This window comes from Macaca fascicularis, chromosome 15 (genome assembly GCF_037993035.2).
Source record: "Macaca fascicularis isolate 582-1 chromosome 15, T2T-MFA8v1.1".
NCBI lineage: Eukaryota > Metazoa > Chordata > Mammalia > Primates > Cercopithecidae > Macaca > Macaca fascicularis.
Window position 1 is genome coordinate 13,466,296 of NC_088389.1, and position 19,354 is coordinate 13,485,649.

Sequence of the window (19,354 nt, forward strand, 5' to 3'; positions counted from 1 at the left end):
TTGGCTCACTGCAATCTCCGCCTCCCGGGTTCAAGTGATCCTCCCATCTCAGCCTCCTGAGTAGCTGGGATTACAGGCGCCTGCCACCACACCTCACTGACTTTTGTATTTTTAGTAGAGACATAGTTTCGTCATGTTGGCCAGGTTGGTCTTGAACTCCTGACCTCAGGTGATCCACCCGCCTCAGTCTCCCAAAGTGCTGGGGTTACAGGCATGAGCCACCACGCCTGGCCATCTGCTTTTATTTTTCCTCCCCAATAGATCGTAACTACCTTTCCACGCAGTTGCATATCTGTTGTTAGTGGCTAGGTAGTCTTCTATTGCCTGGCTCTGTTGGGATTGGCTAAACCAAGCCTCTCCTACAGGACAATTAGGCTGCTTCCAATGAAGTCGGGGCCATCTGTCAGAACTGCCTCTAGGGCTCTGTCACCTACTGTGGGTGACTCTCACCAAGTCACTCCCTGACCCTCAGTGTTCCCATCTGAAATATGGGGATGATGCTTCCTGTCCACTTACTATCACAGACCCTCCTGGAAGGCTAACATGGAAAGGATGGGAAAGGCCCAGTGCTGGTGAGGCTGCAGAGCAAGCAGAACTCGCACACACTGCGGTGGAAATGCAATGTGGTTCAGCCAAAGTGGGCTGCTGTGTGCCTGTGTGTTCACTTCCTGCAGATGCTGCAGCAAGTTGCAGAAACACGGGAGAAACCGTGGAGGCCAGGAGGCCCACATCAGCCTCACTGGGCCAAAGTTCAGATGCCCTGCTCCCTCCAGAGGTTCTGGGGGACAGCCCATTCCTCACCTCTTCCAGCTTCCACCCGCCAGCATTCCTTTTTTTTTTTTTAATTTATTTATTATTATTATACTTTAAGTTGTAGGGTACATGTGCATAACGTGCAGGTTTGTTACATATGTATACTTGTGCCATGTTGGTGTGCTGCACCCATCTGCCAGCATTCCTTAGCCTGAGGCTGCAACAATCCATCCTCTGCCTCCATCTCCACTTTACCTTCTCCTCTCTCTCTCTCCCCTGCCACACTTCCCCAGCTCTCTCTCTCTCTCTTTTTTTTTTTTTGAGACAGAGTCTCACTCTGTCACCTAGGCTGGAGTGCAGTGGTACGATCTCAGCTCATTGCAACCTCTGCCTTCTGGCTTCAAGCGATTCTCCTGCCTCCGCCTCCCAAGTAGCTGGGATTACAGGCGTGCGCCACCACGCCCGGCTAATTTTTATACTTTTGGTAGAGACGGGCTTTTGCCATACTGATCACACTGGTCTCAAACTCCCAGCCTCAGGTGATCCATCCTCCTCGGCCTCCCAAAGTGTTAGGATTATAGTCGTGAGCCACCACGTCCGGCCCGGGCTCTCTTTTATAAGAATACTTGTAGCCGGGTATGGTGGCTCATGCCTGTAACCCCAGCACTTTGGAAGGCTGAGGTGGGTGGACTGCTTGAACCTAGGAATTTGAGAAGAGTCTGGCAAATATGGTGAAACCCTATTTCTACTTAAAAAAAAAAAAAATACAAAAATTAGCCAGGTGTGGTGGTCTGTGCTGGTAATCCTAGCTACTTGAGAGGCTGATGCAGGAGAATTGCTTGAACCTGGGAGGCAGAGGTTACAGTAGCCGAGATTGCGCCACTGCACTCCAGTCTGGGCAACAGCGCGAGATTCCATCTCAAAAAAAAAAACCCCAAAAAAACACACCCCAAAATAAAACACTTGTGATAGCATTTAGGGGCCACCGAGATAATCTGCCTACTTTAAGATCCTTAACTTAATTACATTTGCAAAGATTCCTTTTCCAAGTAAGGAAACATTCGCAGGCCCTGGGGACTAGGACCTGGACCTATCTTTGAGAGCCATTCGTCAGATACGACACAGCCCATGTGTCCTAAAGCGGAACACGTGTACTACAAGACCTAGCGCTTCTGCTGCTGGACAAATACCCCAACACAAGTGTGTGTGCGCGTTCACCGAAGGGCGTGCGTAAGAAGGTCACAGCAGCCCTGTTCTAAACTGCCCATCACTGGAAACTAACCTACAGTGGAATACACGAATAAACTGTAGTACATCCATGTAGCAGAAAAACATACAGCAATGAGAACCAATAAACGAATTCCATGTGAACAGTACGGACGAATGCCACAAATAATGATATGCAAAAGAAGAGTCTATACAAAAGCGCGTGTGGGGTGATTCCATTTAAATGAAGGTCGAGGCCAGGCATGGCGACTCACGCCTGTAAGCCCAACACTTTGGGAGGCCAGGGTGAGTGGATCACCTTAAGTCAGGAGTTCGAGACCAACCTCCCAGGTTCAAGCAATTCTCCTGCATCAGCCTCTCAAGTAGCTAGGATTATAGGCACAGACCACCACACATGGCTAATTTTTGTATTTTTTTTTTTTAGTAGAAATAGGGTTTCACCATGTTTGCCAGACTCTTCTCAAATTCCTAGGTTCAATATGGTGAAACCCCGTCTCTACTAAAAATACAAACATTAGCCGGGTGTGGTGGCAGGTCCCTGTAATCCTAGCTACTCGAGAGGCTGAGGCAGGAGAATTGCTTGAATCCAGGAGGCGGAGGTTGCAGTGAGCTAAGATCGCGCCATAGCACTCCAGCCTGGGTGACAGAGTGAGACTCCATCTAAATAAATAAATAAATAAATAAATAAATAAATAAATAAATGTCAAAACAAGCAAGAGTCAGTCATCAGCTATGGCTCAGGGAAGAGGTCAGCTAACTGCCCCCATAAACAAGCATAAAACTGGATATACTTGCCCCAAATAACAGTTTCAGGGCTCCCAAAATCAACCAAAGACACACAACAAATTGAGAAGCATTTACATTTTTTTTTTTTTTTTTTTTTGAGACGGAGTGTCGCTCTGCCGCCCAGGCTGGAATGCGATCTCAGCTCACTGCAGCCTTGACCTCCCAGCTCAAGCCATCCTCCCGCCTTAGCCTCCCGAGTAGCTGGGACTACAGTTGCGTGCCACCACACCTGGCTAATTTATTTATTTTTTGTAGAGATGGGATTTCACTGTGTTGCCCAGTTGTGAGCCGTCGTGCCAGGTCTTGAGAAGCATTTATCCATAAAAAACCTCTATGGCTGGGCGCAGTGGCTCACGCCTGTAATTCCAGCACTTTGGGAGGGGTGGATGGCCTGTGGTCAGGAGTTCGAGACCAGCTGGGCCAACATGGTGAAACTCTATCTCAACTAAAATTACAAAAATTAGCTGTGATGAGGTGGTGGGTGCCTGTAATCTCAGCTATTTGGGAGGCTGAGGCAGGAGAATCTCTTGAACCTGGGAGGTGGAGGTTGCAGTAAGCTGAGATCGTGCCACTGCACTCCAGCCTGGGTGACAGAGTGAGACTCTGTCTCCAAAAAAAAAAAAAAAAAAAAAAAAAAAAAGCCTCTAGAACTTTGGATAAGAACAGTGAAACCTTTGGTCTCCTGCCTAGGGCTATGCCCATCCTTATCCCACTGTGACCATCACAGTGATTTTATTAGGGATGACTGTCAAAAACAGCAGCTGTGGGGCCGGGCGTGGTGGCTCACGCCTGTAATCCCAGCACTTTGGGAGGCCAAGGTGGGCGGATCACGAGGTCAGGAGATCGAGACCACGGTGAAACCCCGTCTCTCTTAAAAATACAAAAATTAGGCGGGCGTGGTGGCGGGCGCCTGTACTCCCAGCTACTCCGGAGGCTGAGGCAGGAGAATGGCGAGAACCCGGGAGGCGGAGCTTGCAGCGAGCTAAGATCGTGCCACTGCACTCCAGCCTGGGCGACAGAGCAAGACTCCGTCTCAAAAAACAAACAAAAAAACAACAAAAAACCCAGCAGCTTTTGCCACCCCTGAGGGCTGTTTTAATGTGCAGTAGAAGATGAAAGCATGCCCTGAGAAATATCATCAGGAAAAGGGGCAAAACTGGTAGGAACCAAAAGAGAAACGGCTGCTGTGCTGGCCTGTGGCATGGCCCTGGCTGAGAAGAGCAGGGGCCCAGCCAGCAACTTAACGGGGAGAACCTGGAAATGAAGGAGCCACAGACAGGCTGGATCGGCTCCCCACAATCCCTGGCCAACGTGGGAAATATGCACCTGTGCAGGGGAGACCTGAGGGGTACAAAGGACAGTCAAACCGAGGCCGACTTGAAAACTGCCTGAACTTCAAATTACTCTACAGCCATGTTTTGCTGAGATTTTGTTATTATTAATTTTTTTTTCACTTGTTTCAAGCATGTTGACAACTGCTCATAGTAGCATCCCTGTCAGCTAGCCTGGGCAACATAGCAAGACCTCATCTCTACAAAAAATAAATAAAGTAGCCGGGCATGGTGGTGTGCACCTGCAGTCCCAGCTACTTGGGAGGCTGAGAAGTGGGAGGATTGCTTGAGCCCGGGAGGTCAAGGCTGCAGTGAGCTGTGATTGTGCCACTGCACTCCAGTCTGGGTGACAGAGCAAGATCCCGTCAAAAAATTAGAAAGAAATCCTTATCAGATGACTCAAACATCTGTGCTATCTCAGTTGGTGTCTGTTGCGTGTCGGTTCTCATTCGAGTTGAGATTTTTCCTGGTTCTCGGTATGATAAGTGAGTTTCAGTATGATAAGATTTGGGTTCTTATTTAAATCTTCCATCTTAGCAGACCTGGAACACTGCCAGGGAAAGGAGGTGCCACTCACTTCTGCCAGAGGAGAGTGGAAGTGGAAGTCCGGGTTCCCTACGTGGCCTCCATGGACACCCGGGAATGGGGACGGTGCCTCATTATTGCTGGGTATTGGTGGGAGTTGGCGCTTCAGGTGGGGCTCTGCTGGCACCACCCTGGTTGGGAGGGAGAGGGGTACTGCTTATTGCTCCCCACGTGGCCTGTGTAGGCGAGGGGCTTCCCCCTCAGTGGGTGGCAGTGGTGACAGTTCAGTCTTGGTCAGGCGCAGTGGCTCATGTCTGTAATCCCACCACTTTGGGAGGCTGAGGCAGGTGGATCATTTAAGCCCAGGAGTTTGAGACTGGCTTAGGCAACATAAGGAGACCCCATCTCTACAAAAAAATAAATACATAAAAATAAAAATCAGCCGGGTGTGGTGGCATGTGCCTGCAGTCCCAGGTACTTGGAAGGCTGAGGTGGGATGACCACCTGAGCAAAGGCTGAGGTGAGCCATAATCATGTCGCTGCACTCCAGCCTGGGCAACAGAGTCAGACCTTGTCTAAAAAAAAAAAAAAAGGTCCTTATCAGATTACCTAATATGTCTACTATCTCAGTTGACGTCTGTTGTCTGCTTTCATTGAGATTTTCCTTGTTCCTGGTATGTAAATTGAGATTTTCCTTGCTCCTGGCATGTAAGTGAGTTTCAGTATTGTATGACTCAGATTTTTATTTAAATCTTCCATTTTCGGCAGATCTGGAACACTGCCAAGAAAAAGCGGTGCCACTCACTTCTGCCAGGTCAGAGCGGAAGCCCAGGTTCCCAACGAGGCCTCCATGGACATCCCGGAACAGGGAGGGGTGCCTCATTACTGCTGGGCATGGGTGGAGGCGTGCCCACTCTGGGCCTCTGGTGGCACTACCCTGGCTGCATACCTGGCCTGATAGGGGAGGAGCTTCCCACTCAGATGACAGTGGTGACAATTCCGCCTCTTCATGAGGTGTCACCTGACAGCATCCCGCTCCAGTGTGGGGAGAGCAGTGCCTCAGTACAGGGGGTGAGGGTGGAAATGCGGGCTCCCAGTTAGTTTGATGATGGGGCTGGGGTGTTTTTCATGGTGTTTGCCTCCCAAGTAGTTGGGACTACAGGCGTGTGCCACCATGCCCATCTATTTTTTTTTTTTTTTTGTATTTTTGGTAGAGATGGGGTGTCACCGTATTCCCCAGGCTGATCTCAAATTCCTGAGCTCAAGCGATCTGGCTACCTCAGCCTCCCAAAGTGCTGGGATTACAGACATGAGCCACCACACCCGGTTGGGGGTTGTTATTTACAAGTTTTCTTTCTTACTATGCTGTCCTTATCCTAGTTCCTTGCAAGTGAGGACAGGCTGTTGTTGAGGTGCACACATGCCGGCGCGCGCCCGCGTGTGTGTATGTGTGTGTGTGTGTCTGTATGTCTGAGCCCACTGGTGGTTCCAGGATATAAGGAACAAAAAGAAACACCCGGGCACTCAACACCACATTGCTCCTCAGGTCCCAAGATCAGTAGTCTATCCTCCTTCTTTTCTCTACTTTTCAGAGGCTCTTTCTGTTTGCTTCTAGATAAAGGCCAGGGTGTTTAGCTGTCCTTAGCAAGAGAAATAGGGAGAAGTGCATCTATACCATCTTGTCTGGAACCACAAACCTATTCCACGCATGACCCAAACCCTCAACACACTAGGTGCAAAAGGGGAACTTCCTCAGCCTGAGAAAGGACGTCCACAAAATCTCACGGCTAACATCACACTAATGGTGAAAGACCGACTGCTTTCCGCCTAAACCAGGGAACCAGGGAACCCGGCAAGGATGGCTGCTCTCGCCGCTTCAACTGTGTACCAGGGGGTTCAATCAAGGCAATAAGGCAAAGCAAAAAACTTCAAGGTACACAGATTTGAAAGAAAGAAGTCAAACTGTCCCTATTCATACATGACATAATATCAGATTCAACTGTACCTCTACATATTATCAATTACAAATCCAAAAATCAAAGAAAACAATTCCACCCAAAATAGCATCAACAATAATAAAAAGACTTAAAATCAATTTAACAAAAATATAACACCAGTACACTGAAAACCACAAAACATCACTGAAAGAAACTAAAGATCAACATAAATGGTACTAGAACAATTGGCTCTCCATATGCAAAAAAGGAAGTTAGACCCTTACTCCACACAAAAATTAACTCAAAATGGATCACAGACCTAAATGTGAGAACTAAAACTACAAAAATTATATAAGAAAATGTAGGGCCCAGTGGCTCACGCCTGTAATCTGCACTTTAGGAGGCCGAGGCAGGTGGATTGCTTGAGGCCAGGAGTTTGATACCAGCCTGGGCAACACGATGAAACCTCGTCTCTACTAAAATTACAAAAATGAGCCAGGTGTGGTGGTGCGGGCCTGTAATCCCAGCTACTTGGGAGGTTGAGGCGCAAGGAATGCTGAAACCTTGGGGTGCAGTGAGCTGAGATCTTGCCAGTGCACCCCAGCCTTGGTACCAGAGTGAAACTCTGTCTCAAAAACATTAAAAAGAAAAAAAAGAAAAGAAAAAGACAAGAAAGAAAGAAAGAAAGAAAGAAAGAAAGAAAGAAAGAAAGAAAGAAAGAAAGAAAGAAAGAAAGAAAGAAAGAAAGAAAGAAAGAAAGAAAGAAAGAAAGAAAGAAAAAGAAAGGAAGGAAGGAAGGAAGGAAGGAAGGAAGGAAGGAAGGAAGGAAGGAAGGAAGGAAGGAAGGAAAGAAAGAAGGAAAGAAAGGAGGGAGGGAGGAAGGAAGGAAGGAAAGAAAGAGAAAGAGAGAGAGAAAGAGAGAAAGAAAGAGAAAGAAAGAAAGAGAAAAAAAGAAAGAAAGAGAAAGAGAGAAAAGAAAGGAAGGAAAGGAAAGGATAGGAAAGGAAAAAGATGGGAAAGGAAAGGAAAGGAAAAGAAAAGAAAAAGATGACCTTAGGTTAGGCAAAGATTTTTAAAAGGTATAACACCAAATACATGATTCAAAAAATACGAAATGGATGAATTTGCACTTCACCAAATTTTAACACTTTTGCTCTTCAAGTCACCATTAAGAAAATGCAAAGACAAGCCACAGACTGGGAGAAATATTTGCAAATCATGTATCTGATAAAGGGCTATATCCATGGTATGTAAAGAACTGTAGAAAATCACTAGTAAGATAAACAACTCCATTTAAGAATGCGCACAAGTGCTGAGTGCAGTGGCTCACTCCTGTAATCCCAGCACGTTCAGAGGCCAAGGCAGGTGGATCACCTGAGGTCAGAAGTTCAAGACCAGTCTGGCCAACATGGTGAAACCCTGTTTCTACTAAAAATACAAAAATTAGCCAGACGTGGTGGCGGGCATCTATAATCCCAGATACTCAGGAGGCTGAGACAGGAGAATTGCCTGAACCTGGGAGGCGGAGGTTGCAGTGAGCAGAGATGGTGCCACTGCACTCCGGCCTAAGCAACAGAGCCAGACCCTGTCTCAAAAAATATTAGTAACAATAACTGTGGTAAAAAATACATTACATAAAATTTATAATTGAACCACTTGTAAGGTACAGTTCAGTAGTGTTGAGTATTTGACATTGTTGTACAATTTCCAGAACTTTTTCCTCTGGCTAAACTGAAACTCTGGACTCATTAAACACTAACTCCCCCTTCTCCCTACCACGCAGCCCCTGGCAAGCTCCATATTACTTTGGGTCTCTATGCTTTTGACCACTCTAGGCCCCTCATATAAACAGAATCATATAGGGTTTCTTTTATTGTGACTGGCTTTTTCCACTTCGCATAATGACCTCAAGGTTCATCTATGTTGTAGCCTGTGTCAGAATTTCATTCCTTTTGTTCTTTTTTTTTTTTTTTTGAGACTAAGTATTGCCTGTCACCCAGGCTGGAGTATGGTGGAACGATCTTGGCTCACTGTAACCTCTGCCTCCTGGGTTCAAGTGATTCTCCTGCCTCAGCTTCCTGAACAACTGGGATTACAGGCGCGCCACCACGCCCAGCTAATTTTTGTATTTTTAGTAGAGACAGAGTTTCACTATGTTGGAAAGGCTGTTCTCGAATTCCAGACTCCAGGTGATCCACCTGCCTCGGCCTCCCAAAGTGCTGGGATTACAGATGTGAGTCATCGAGCCCAGCCCTAGAATTTCCTTCCTTTTTAAGGTTAAATAATATCGCATTGAATGAATGGGTGAATTTTATGGTATGCAAATTATAACTCAATAAAGTTTCTTTCTTTTTTTTTTTTAAAGAGGCAGAATCCAGAACAATAATTATTGGGCAGGGGGCAGTGAACAGAGGTGGGCATGCTGGAGGATGGCAGCCGGCGCTGTCCTGTTTCTTTGATCTGGCTGCTGGTTAACTGGGTGGGTTCGCATTATAAAAATTCACTGAGCTCCGCACTTCGGATCCTCGCTCTTCTCCACAGGTATTCATCTTCAATAAAACATTTTCTACAGAATCCCTATTGAGACAACTTCACAGTGTTATCCTGAGGCTCAAACAGCGCCTGGTAAACTACGAGCTGCTTGGCACCTGCGAGAGCTGTTGCGGTGATCTCGACGGCTGGTCTGAGTTTTAAATGCCCAGCTCCCCCTGGCCCCACGTTGCCAGGTTTTCTTGAGCTCAGTCCTGAGTCTCACTCACCCCACATTTGGGAAACATTTGATAGGATTCACTGTGTGTTCCAAATAAGCATTAATGAAAGAATTCCAAGTCTCGGCCCTGCCTGTCTGCCCTCTAGGCGACTCACACCACCGCTGTCCCCAAACACACTTCCCACGTCCCCACTCTGCTGAGGCCGAGACTCACTCTGCAGGACGAGGATCACCACTTTCTTCGCCATGCCCATCTCGTTCTCTGCCAGGCACTGGTACTGTCCCGCATCGTCCCTCTGCAAGTGGGCACAGAAGAGGGGGCACAGTGCTCAGAGAAGACGAGCAGCTCAGACAGTTGGATAGGGGACTGAGGCCAGCCAGCCAGCAAGGGGCTTAGGCTGTGAAGCAGCCAGGGACACCTGATCCCCCACAGAGCATCAGAAGGGCCTCTGTGACCACTTGTCAGCAGACATGCAAAGAGAATCCAGCCCCTTTTCACACCCGAAAGTGGGGGGCTGTGACTAAGGTCCCTGTTGCCTTAGGTGGAACAACTTGCTGGGAAAGCATGGTGTAGATCCACCTCTTCCAAACTGTGTGCGTTGACATCTTACTATCCCATGGCACATTATTTGAGACTCCTTGGAAAAAAGGGTTCCATGGTGAAGTAAGTTTGGGAGACAGTGAGTTAGATGACATGTTATGGTACTTTGGAAATCAATAAGTAGAGGAAAACAAGAACATTAGACACCTCTGTTGTACAAACAGGATGGCAGGCCCTCTCGGGGCATTTATTGTGCCAGTGTGCAAAGTGAGTCTTCCAGAAGGGAGACGGTTTGCAGCGTTGCCCTAACAGGTGGCCCACGGATATGTGATGGAACTCAGGTGGCACGCTGGCTCACATCACTTCTGAGTGGCAGCACCACCATGAGATGGGGCTGGGGCAGTCTGAGGCCACCATCCACTCCCAGAAGATGGTATCTAGTGGGCCACACCCAAAGGACTCGGGGGGACTGCATGGCACAAAGTTAAGAGTGTAGGTTTGGAGGTCAGACCAACGTGGGACTGAATCCCAACCCCGCTGCTTACTGCCCTGAACCCATTACTTAGGACATTTTCATGCTTCTGGAGCCTCAGTTTCCCCTTCTGTAAAATGGGAATGATAACTGCTAGGATCTTATAAGCATTAAATGGAACAATGCTTGCTAAGTGCGAGGCCCCGTGCCTGACCCACAGTTAGTACTTGGGCAACAGGAGTCATTATTACCACTGCTCTTACTGCTACTCTTATTACTAGTCCCATTATTATTACTACCCAGAGAAAGGCTCCCAAATGGGTAAGATCAAGGCCCCTAAGATGAACTTGAGTCAGGACTGACTTGGGGATTTCTGCACAATCACCAGAACTTGAGGCACAAAATGGAAGTTAAGGGGGCTGCCCCAGGGCCCAAGGCTTTGGAAACAGCACGGACCCTGAGGCAGGAAACCTGGGGGTGGGGGCCCTGCCTCCTGTACTTATTGGCTGTGGGCCTCTCTGAACTTCAGTGTCTTCGTCTGCAAATAGGGAGCACGATTACCTGCCTACCCTGCCCCTGAGGTTGTTAATAACAACATTTTGGGAGCATTACCCACAGATCACTCTTAAATAATGCGTACGAGACATCTCACTGATTTCTAATTACAATCCTATAAGGTAGAACGAATTTGCTCCATTGAATGGGTGGATGACCGAGGAACAGAAAAGCCAAGTGGCCAGAGGTCAATATTGGTGGTAGTGGGAGGATGTCTGGGGAATGGGCAGGGAGGTGCTTTGTAGACTGCAGAAGCAGGGGGGGCAACATGAAGAACCCTCTTGAGCAATCAGAAAAAGCATAGAGTTGTCCTTGGTGGCCCCACCCAAGGTGCCAGGCCCCGCCTTGCCTCAGTCCTGCGGATGGTCAGCGAGCCATTCTGCAGCTGGTGCCGGAGGCGGCTGCCCCGCAGTGGAAGGCCATCTTTGATCCAGCGGATGGCCGGCACTGGGTCTCCACGTGCCACACAGTCTAGCTGAATGCTGCCTCCTACAGGTTCCACCAGGTAGGAGAAAGCCTCCCCTTGTAGGACAGGAGCCTCTGCATGGGGTGACATGGAGCAAGTTGTCAGAAAAGAGGCTCCCTACAGGCTCAACCTCCCATAAACCCCAAAGGTCTGCCCAACTCCTGCCTCCAGGGGCTTCCAGAGGCTCCTGCTAGCCCAGCATGGTTGTGTGTAGTCAGTGCATCAGGGACAGCAAACAGTGTCCATGTCATGGGTCAAGTCACAAAGACTGGCAGTGGTTTCCAGGAACTGTGCTGAGAAGCATTTGAAGCTGAATGAGAACAGTGCTGTGATTGATTAGCGATGCCTGAGACGGGCACAGGCAGGGACGCAGTGCTACGCGTGTCATACACTCTCTCACAGATGGATGACACTAGCAGCGGAGTACCTGCTAGGTACTTTGGAAATCAATAACTATAAAAAAACAAGAACCCTAGACACCTCTGTTGTACAAAGCAACACTATGAGATTCATGCTAATCTCAAAACACTCTTGGAGGCTCTGGACTGGCTTATATCCTTCCTGGTTTCCTGAGGTTGGATCTACCAAAAGCTGCAGTTCTCTTTTGGTGCCTGGGGCTGCTGATTCCCTCCATCCGGCCCCACCCATCCCGAAGTTGTGCAGACTAAGTCATGGCATCACCGAGGGCTCCTGTGCTACTCTTGGTAGATGAGTAGGTCATAGGAGACAACCGGCTGGCTGGCAAGCTTCTGGCATTTTTCTGCCAGGATGCCCTGGCCCCCATGCTCTCCTTCTACCCTGGCACTATGCAGCTGCAGGTAGTGCTGTAGGGCAATTGGTCAGATTCCAATTCTACTTGCAGCCAGGGTCGTCTTGGGAGTGTCAAAAATACTGATGCCTAGGCCTCACCCCAGCAAGGCTGGTTTACAGAGTTGGAGGTAGAAGCTGGGCTTTAGAATTTCAAGTCCCCCCGGGGATTCTAACATGGAGGCCAGGTTCTCAGGAAACCAATAGATTGGGTTCCAGTAGACTGGAGGTCTTGAGAGAGAAGCCACCTGGGAAATGCGCCCTACCCTTCACGTGGACGAAGCTGACCGCCTGCGTGCGGCCCACTCTGTTCTCCGCCCAGCAGACATAGGTCCCGCTGTCTTCTCTGGAGACAGAGGCCCGCTGCAGCGTGCTGCCTCCATCCTGCTCAGACACCCCTTCTGTGGTGGAGAAAGAGAAGCCCGAGGGGGACTCTGAGACGGGTGCAGGGAACTCCTGCCCTCAACACTTCCCTGGTGCGTGGGTACCTGCAGGAACTTAATAAAAACGCAGAAACAGATGGGAGTCCCGGGTGAAGGCTGATCAAGCCAGACCCGTTCCTGGGAGGCACAGGCCACACTGGAGGCTGCAGTTAATGAACCCGCCTTCTACCATTTTCCAGCGCACACTGTGTGTTTGATAAACGGTCAAGGGCAGGTCTTTGGGGACCTCTTTGCACAGGGCACTTACTGAAACACTGCCATGATTTCTAGAGAGAAGGATTCCCTTTTTTTTTTTCTTTTCTTTTTTCTTTTTTTTTTGAGACAGTTTCGCTCTTGCTGCCCAGGCTGGAGTGCAATGGCACGATCTCGGCTCACTGCAACCTCCACCTCCCAGGTTCAACCAATTCTCCTGCCTCAGCCTCCCGAGTAGCTGGGATTACAGGAATGTGCCACCACGCCCAGCTAATGTTGTATTTTTAGTAGAGACGGGGTTTCACCATGTTGGCCAGGCTGGTCTCGAACTCCTGACCTCAGGTGATCCGCTCGCCTTGGCCCCCCAAAATGCTGGGATTACAGGCATGAGCCACCGCACCTGGCCAAGAGAAGGATTCTAATAATAGACTTTTCCTCTGGGGTTGGCCATTGCCTCTAGGACAGGAATATGGACAAGCATCACCATCAAGTAGGCATCTACTCCGGGCCAGGCCTGTGCTGAGCACGGCCCCTCCACTGTCATTCTGTCCTCAGGACCCCTGGTTATATCCATTTGACAGATGGAGAGCGGAGCTCAGAGAGGCCAAACTATTATACTTGCCCAAGGTCCCTCCCCAGGAAGTGGTGGGGCCCAGCAAAGCCTTCACCACAGGTGTGCACGGGTATTCCACACCTGGGGACTCAGAGTTAGGAATGTGTGATGTCATATCCTAATATAGGAAAGTATCATTTTGCAGTGGAGGGGACTTAGCAATTTATCAACTCAGCAGACACTGAGTACCCAGCAGGTACTTCACAGGCCCTGTGTCTCCCTAGACATCACCCGGGTTTCCGGTAGGAGGACAGAACCCCCACAAAAGGGGTTTGCTGAGGGTCCCACAATGGGAGTAGTAGCTCTGGGCTAGAACACAGGCCTCCCTCTCCTGGCCCTGAGGTCTCTAGGTTGACTCTTCTCGGGCGGCCTCTTGCCAGCTCTGATATATGGCTTGTCACATATGGCCACAGCTGGGTTTGCCCTGTCCGCCTACATAGGGCCACATTGGAAGACCCAGGACCAACAGGGCTGACTGACAACCTTTCCTTTCCACTAGGTTGGGTCTCCCTACCTGCCCTCCCTTCTTGACCTCCCGGGGTCCTGGCTCTCTGTCCCACCCACGCCCAGCAGACCCAGACCTGTGACTGGCCGGTCGTTGACAGTCCAGCCAATGCGAGGGGTGGGGCTGCCCCGGGCTGCACAGCGAAGCCACAGCCTGTCCCCAAGGCGCAGGCTGCGGTCCCCAGGCAGGGTGGTGAACACAGGCAGCGCCAGGATGGTGAGGTGCACGCGGCGGCGGGCCCGGCCCACGGCATTCTCAGCGGTACAGGTATAGGTGCCTGCGTCCCCGCCCTGTGGGCAAAGAAAGGGGTTGGCCGGAGAACTTCCCCGACCTCAGCATAGGTCAGGATGCCGCTAACCCTTGAAGGTTCTCACGGAGCATCCAGCCCAGAGAGGGGAAGTGACTTGCCCAAGGTCACACAGCTAGCAAACAGGTCAGCATCACCACCACCACCGCACCCTTGCCCTGCCCTGTAGCGTTCACACGCTCTGCTGCTTCATAACCCCAAGGTTGACTGCATGATCGCAATAGCTACTGTTTACCAAACACCTACTGTGTGCTGCCCTGTGCTCAGAACTTGATCTGCACTGCAGGCCTTGCTTTTGGTGCCCTCATAGAGGGCCCAGCAGGGGCTCCAAGAGGAGGAGTTTTGTGGTACATTCAAGCAGGGCTGGTGCGCTCGCCACTGCTCCACCAGGCTCCCCAGGTAGCTCGGTCCAATGTCCCTGACCCTTTTACGTGTGTCCACTGAACCCATCCGGAGAGGGTCGCATCACAAAATTGCAGAATCTGATGAGTTCTGAGGGAAAGGGGGTCGGGGTCGGGGGTCCCACCCATACCCCCGGCTCAACACTCCCCAAAACCCAGAGGACAGTTAATGCGAATGCATGGTTGAGAACAACTGGGTAGGCTTTCGGGACACAAAGTCATCGCCATATCCCTGAGCCCCAGTCCGAGTTCCCTCCTTCCCCAGGAGCTGGCTGCTGAGGTCCAGGTTCAAATTTGGGTTCTGCCTCTTGGCAATGGTGGACAACTAGGTACACTTTGAGCCTTAGTTCTGGCCGTCTGTACCCGGCATGGTAACACTGATTTCCCCAGGCTCCCAGGGTTAAAGGCTGCACTGTGCTCGGCGCAGAGCATGACAAACAGGGGTCTCAGCCATTATTCCCTGCTGTGCCCCTCGGGGCGTGCCTCACCTCCAAGTTCTTCACCAGCAACTCCCCAGAAGGCTGGATGGTGAACTTCCCCTCGGCGCCTGACACAGGCTGGCCATCTTTGTCCCAGGTGATGTTGGGCTCAGGACTGCCCCTGGCCTTGCAAGGCAAGAATGCGTGGGAGCCTTCGGTGGTAGACAGGTCTGGGAGGCCATTCTCGATCACTGGTGGGACTGTGGGCAGAGGGAGGCCCACTCGGAACTGAGGCTGGGGGAGGTGGCTGACCCCATCCCAGGGCCCCTGGCCTTTGGCCCAGCCCTTCAGCCCTCCCTGGTCATCAGCTGCCCCCTCCAACTCCCTAGTCATAGGCCATTGCCCATGCTCAGGATGATTTGAGGACTGCCTGAGTTTGGTGTAGCTGTGACGGTGATTCCATTGCACCTGTGCACACACGTACACACACACACATGCACACACACAGATGACTAAAGCCACAGGACAGAGGTCTTGGGCACAAACTCCTTGTACTAGGCCACCTCCACAGACAAAAGCAGGGCAGCCATCACAGAGCATCCCTGCAGAAGAGCTATGCTGGGCAGAGTGAGGGTCACTGGCTTGGTGTCCGGCTGGTCTGGTGACCAGCGATGCTCCAGATCCGAGGGGAGAGGAGCATGCTGGACAAGGAGGTGTGGAGGAAGCCTGGAGCCTGGAGCCCCTCTGAGTTCACAGCCAGAGTCCGACTCTAGCCCTACACAGCTGCGGGCGGGGACAGCCACTGAGATACCACAAAGCAGGCCACTGGGGCCAAGACACGACCAGCCCATACTGAATATTCCCAGCAGACTTTGCAGATTTTTGGCCAATGATGCCACCTTATCTTTGAAGCCAATGATTAATCAAACTAAGGGAAGGGCACATGCAATGGTGTGTGTGCCAGAGCAGGGCCAGAGAGGCTGCAGCTACTGGAAACCGGAATGAATGAGGGATGCTGGACTCATGTTCCACAGGGCTAGAGAGAAGGCAGAGGGGATGGGAGTTTATGTCTGAACCCAGAACTCAGGTGCACAATGAGAGAGGTTCCCTTTAATTCCTTCTAGAACTATAAGCAGTGTGCCCTGCCAGGCAGGGAAGGGAGAAGCCTGCAGGAGCCTCAAAGCCCCTCAGTTGCCAGGGCCCACCTCGGCCCCGTCCTCACACCTACTTTGCACCACCAGCCGTGTCTTCCCCATGGCGCTGCCTGCACTGTTCTTGGCGATGCAGAGATAGTTTCCAGCATCCTCTGGGCTGGCATGGGCAATCCACAGCTGTCCGCCCGGTAGGACCTGGGTACTCACTCCTGAATGAGGAAGAAGAAAATCGGGGGTCAGGGAGCTGGGGTGGGGGACCCCCGAGGTGGGTAGATTGGGCTATTCTGTCTCACAGGCAGCAAATGACTTGCTGGGGTCACAGAGTGACCAGGGAACAGAAGGAGCGAAGAAGCCTGACCCCGAGCCTGACCCCGAGCCCAACCCAGTTGCCTGCTCCCGACCTCCCAACTCAGCCACCGAGTGCTTGGATGGCGTCTCAGGCCGTGGTGACAGGAGAAGGGTTGGGGAGGGGGAGGCCAGAGCAAGGGTGGGGGCGTGTCTGGGCAGGCCAGGGGCTTTCCAGAACCTCTCAGCAGGTCTGCGGGGTCTCCCAGGGCAGGAAACAGGAACCCCCCAGGCCCACACTCTTCTCTTCCCTTCCCAGGCTGGCTGCCAGGGGCCCTCACCCGCAGGGATGTTGAGCCCTTCCTTCTGCCAGGTGATGGTCGGCCGGGGGATGCCTGAGGCCTCGCAGGGCAGCAGCACCTCCTCCTCTGCCACTGCCCGAACCACGCTGGGCAGCGGCTTCACCACCGGGGAGGCTATGAAGGACACGGATGCAGAGGGCCCTGAGAATGTCCATAACACAGCTTCTCCAACCAGGGGGCCTCAGAGCATCAGAGAGAGAGGCCTCTAAGGAGGACAGGGGTTCTAGAAACATCCGCCACAGCAACAAGGACACCATGGCTGATTCTTTTCCTCCCAAAGAATCCCACGAGAGACACGTCTGGGCCTCTGAGACTTCACCTCCATCCTGAGCCCCACCTGCCTCTGGCTCTCCACCTGCTCCCCTGGCCGTAGGAACTCTGGGGTCTGGACCATAGACTCTTACCTTGCACAGTGAGGAAGACGTGCTTGTGGGCGACGCCGGCAGAGTTGCGGGCTGAGCAGGTGTAGCGGCCCGCATGGATGCGGAGGGCCTGCCCGATCTCCAGGGCGCCTGTTGGTCGGAATCAGGGTGAGGGGGTCAGGACAGAGGTCCCCAGGGATGGAGGTGGCAGGACTCCTACACAATCCCATTCTGTCTCTGGTCACTCAACCTGCCTCCTTTGCCCATTTAAAAACAGTCTGGGGGATGTGACTACACGGGAAACTGGCGTCTAGGTTTGCCTCTGTGCCCTGCTCAAAGCAGAGGCATGGCCGAGTTCCTTCCACTCTCTGGACCTCAGTTTCCCCGTGTGCACAATGAATAATCAGACAAGATGGTCTCTAGACCCTTTTGGCTGTAAAGTTCCAGGATCTGCCACTCCCCTGCCTGTAATCCCCCGCTCACAATTCCATACCCTGCTATCCTCACCTTGCTCTGCTAAAAACTCACCTCCTCTAGGAAGCCTCCCAGGATTACTGCCTCCTCTCCTCCCTTTATCCTCCTCACCTTAGCCTTGGTTACTCAGTGAACACCATTTTAACCTTCCCAGACCACAGGCTGCACCTGGGCAATGAAGTGATGAGGGTTGTAAATTGTGCTCCGTGGAACCCTGGGGGCCTGCTGGGTGGGGGAAGGGAGCAAGGCCCACAGCACTCTGGCCCACCCACAGCCTGCCCCAGCCCCAGCTGGAACCAGAACTGTGGTTTGTTTTACCTGTTGAACTTTGTTGTTACCACTTATACTTATCAGAAAGAAGTTTTTGTTTTGTATTTTGTTTTGAGACAGGGTCTCACTCTGTTGCCCAGGCTGCAGTACACTGGTGCAATCATAGCTCACTGCATCCTTGAACTCCTACGCTCAAGCAATCCTTCCACCTCAGCCTCTCAAGCAGCTAGGACCACAGGCACGCACCACCACAGCCGGCTAATTTTTTAAAATGTGTTTGTAGAGATGGGGTCTTGCTGTGTTGCCCAGGCTGGTCTCAAACTCCTGGCTACAAACAGTCCTCCTGCCTCAGCCTCCCAAAGTGCTGGAATTATAGTGCACGAGTCCCTGTGCCCGGCCTGGAAGGAAGTTCTATTGCTTCAGAAGAGTTTGAAAATCACAGGTCTGGCCAGTGGTTCCTAGACTTTAGGATTTCGCTAACCAACAAACAAACAAATTTGGAGACTCTCCATAAAGCTTCCAACGTTTTATTTTGACAAGCAAAGACATTTAAAAAATCACCAAGTTAGGCTGGGCGCAATGGCTCATGCCTGTAATCCCAGCACTTTGGGAGGCCGAGGCACGCAGATCACAAGGTCAGGAGATCGAGACCACCCTGGCTAACATGGTGAAATCCCGTCTCTACTGCAAATACAAAAAATTAGCCGGGTGTGGTGGTGGGTGCCTGTAGTCCAAGCTACTCGGGAGGCTGAGGCAGGAGAATGGTGTGAATTCGGGAGGCAGAGCTTGCAGTGAGCCGAGATCACGCCACTGCACTCCAGCCTGGGCAATAGAGCAAGACTCTGTCTCAAAAAAAAAAAAAAAAAATCACCACATTAGGCCACTCATGTTGGCTCACACCTGTAATTCCAGCACTTTGGGAGGCTGAGAAGGGCAGATCACCTGAGGTCAGGAGTTCAAGACCAGCCTGGCCAACATAGTGAAACCCCATCTCTACAAAAATACAAAAATCAGCCAGGCATGATGGCAGGTTCCTGTAATCTCAGCTACCTGGGAAGCTGAGCCAGGAGAATCCCTTGAACCTGGGAGGTGGAGGCTGCAGTGAGCGGAGATAGCACCATTGCACTCCAGACTGGGAGACAGAGTGAGACTCCATCTTAAAAAGAATCACCATGTACTATTATCTTAATATCATCAAGAAAAGGAAGTTTCAACACCAAAAGATAATTTCAGAATAAAGGAGGATCTTTCTGATGGGATTAAACTAGGTTTACAAAAACTCCCAGGGAGCTGTTATTTTTCTTTTTCTTTTTTTTTTTGAGACGGAGTCTTGCTCTGTCGCCCAGGCTGGAGTGCAGTGGTGCGATCTCCACTCACTGCAAGCTCCGCCTCCCAGGTTCACGCCATTCTCCTGCCTCAGCCTCCCATGTAGCTGGGACTACAGGTCCCCGCCACCG

At 51.1% G+C, this 19,354-nt stretch overlaps 1 protein-coding gene across 3 annotated transcripts in view; it reads right to left on the reverse strand.

Moving 5' to 3' along the window:
* HMCN2 (hemicentin 2) overlaps positions 1-19,354 on the reverse strand; it is a 178,851-nt gene that overhangs the window by 15,117 nt on the left and 144,380 nt on the right. For all 3 annotated transcript variants that reach the window (XM_065529996.1, XM_045373939.2, XM_045373938.2), the window contains 8 exons: positions 17,196-17,303; positions 16,771-16,905; positions 16,219-16,353; positions 15,060-15,250; positions 13,940-14,153; positions 12,377-12,511; positions 11,187-11,377; positions 9,484-9,565 (listed from right to left, as the gene is read on the reverse strand). In XM_065529996.1, coding sequence (XP_065386068.1) covers positions 9,484-9,565; positions 11,187-11,377; positions 12,377-12,511; positions 13,940-14,153; positions 15,060-15,250; positions 16,219-16,353; positions 16,771-16,905; positions 17,196-17,303 — 1,191 coding nt within the window. The remainder of the gene's footprint in view (positions 1-9,483; positions 9,566-11,186; positions 11,378-12,376; positions 12,512-13,939; positions 14,154-15,059; positions 15,251-16,218; positions 16,354-16,770; positions 16,906-17,195; positions 17,304-19,354) is intronic.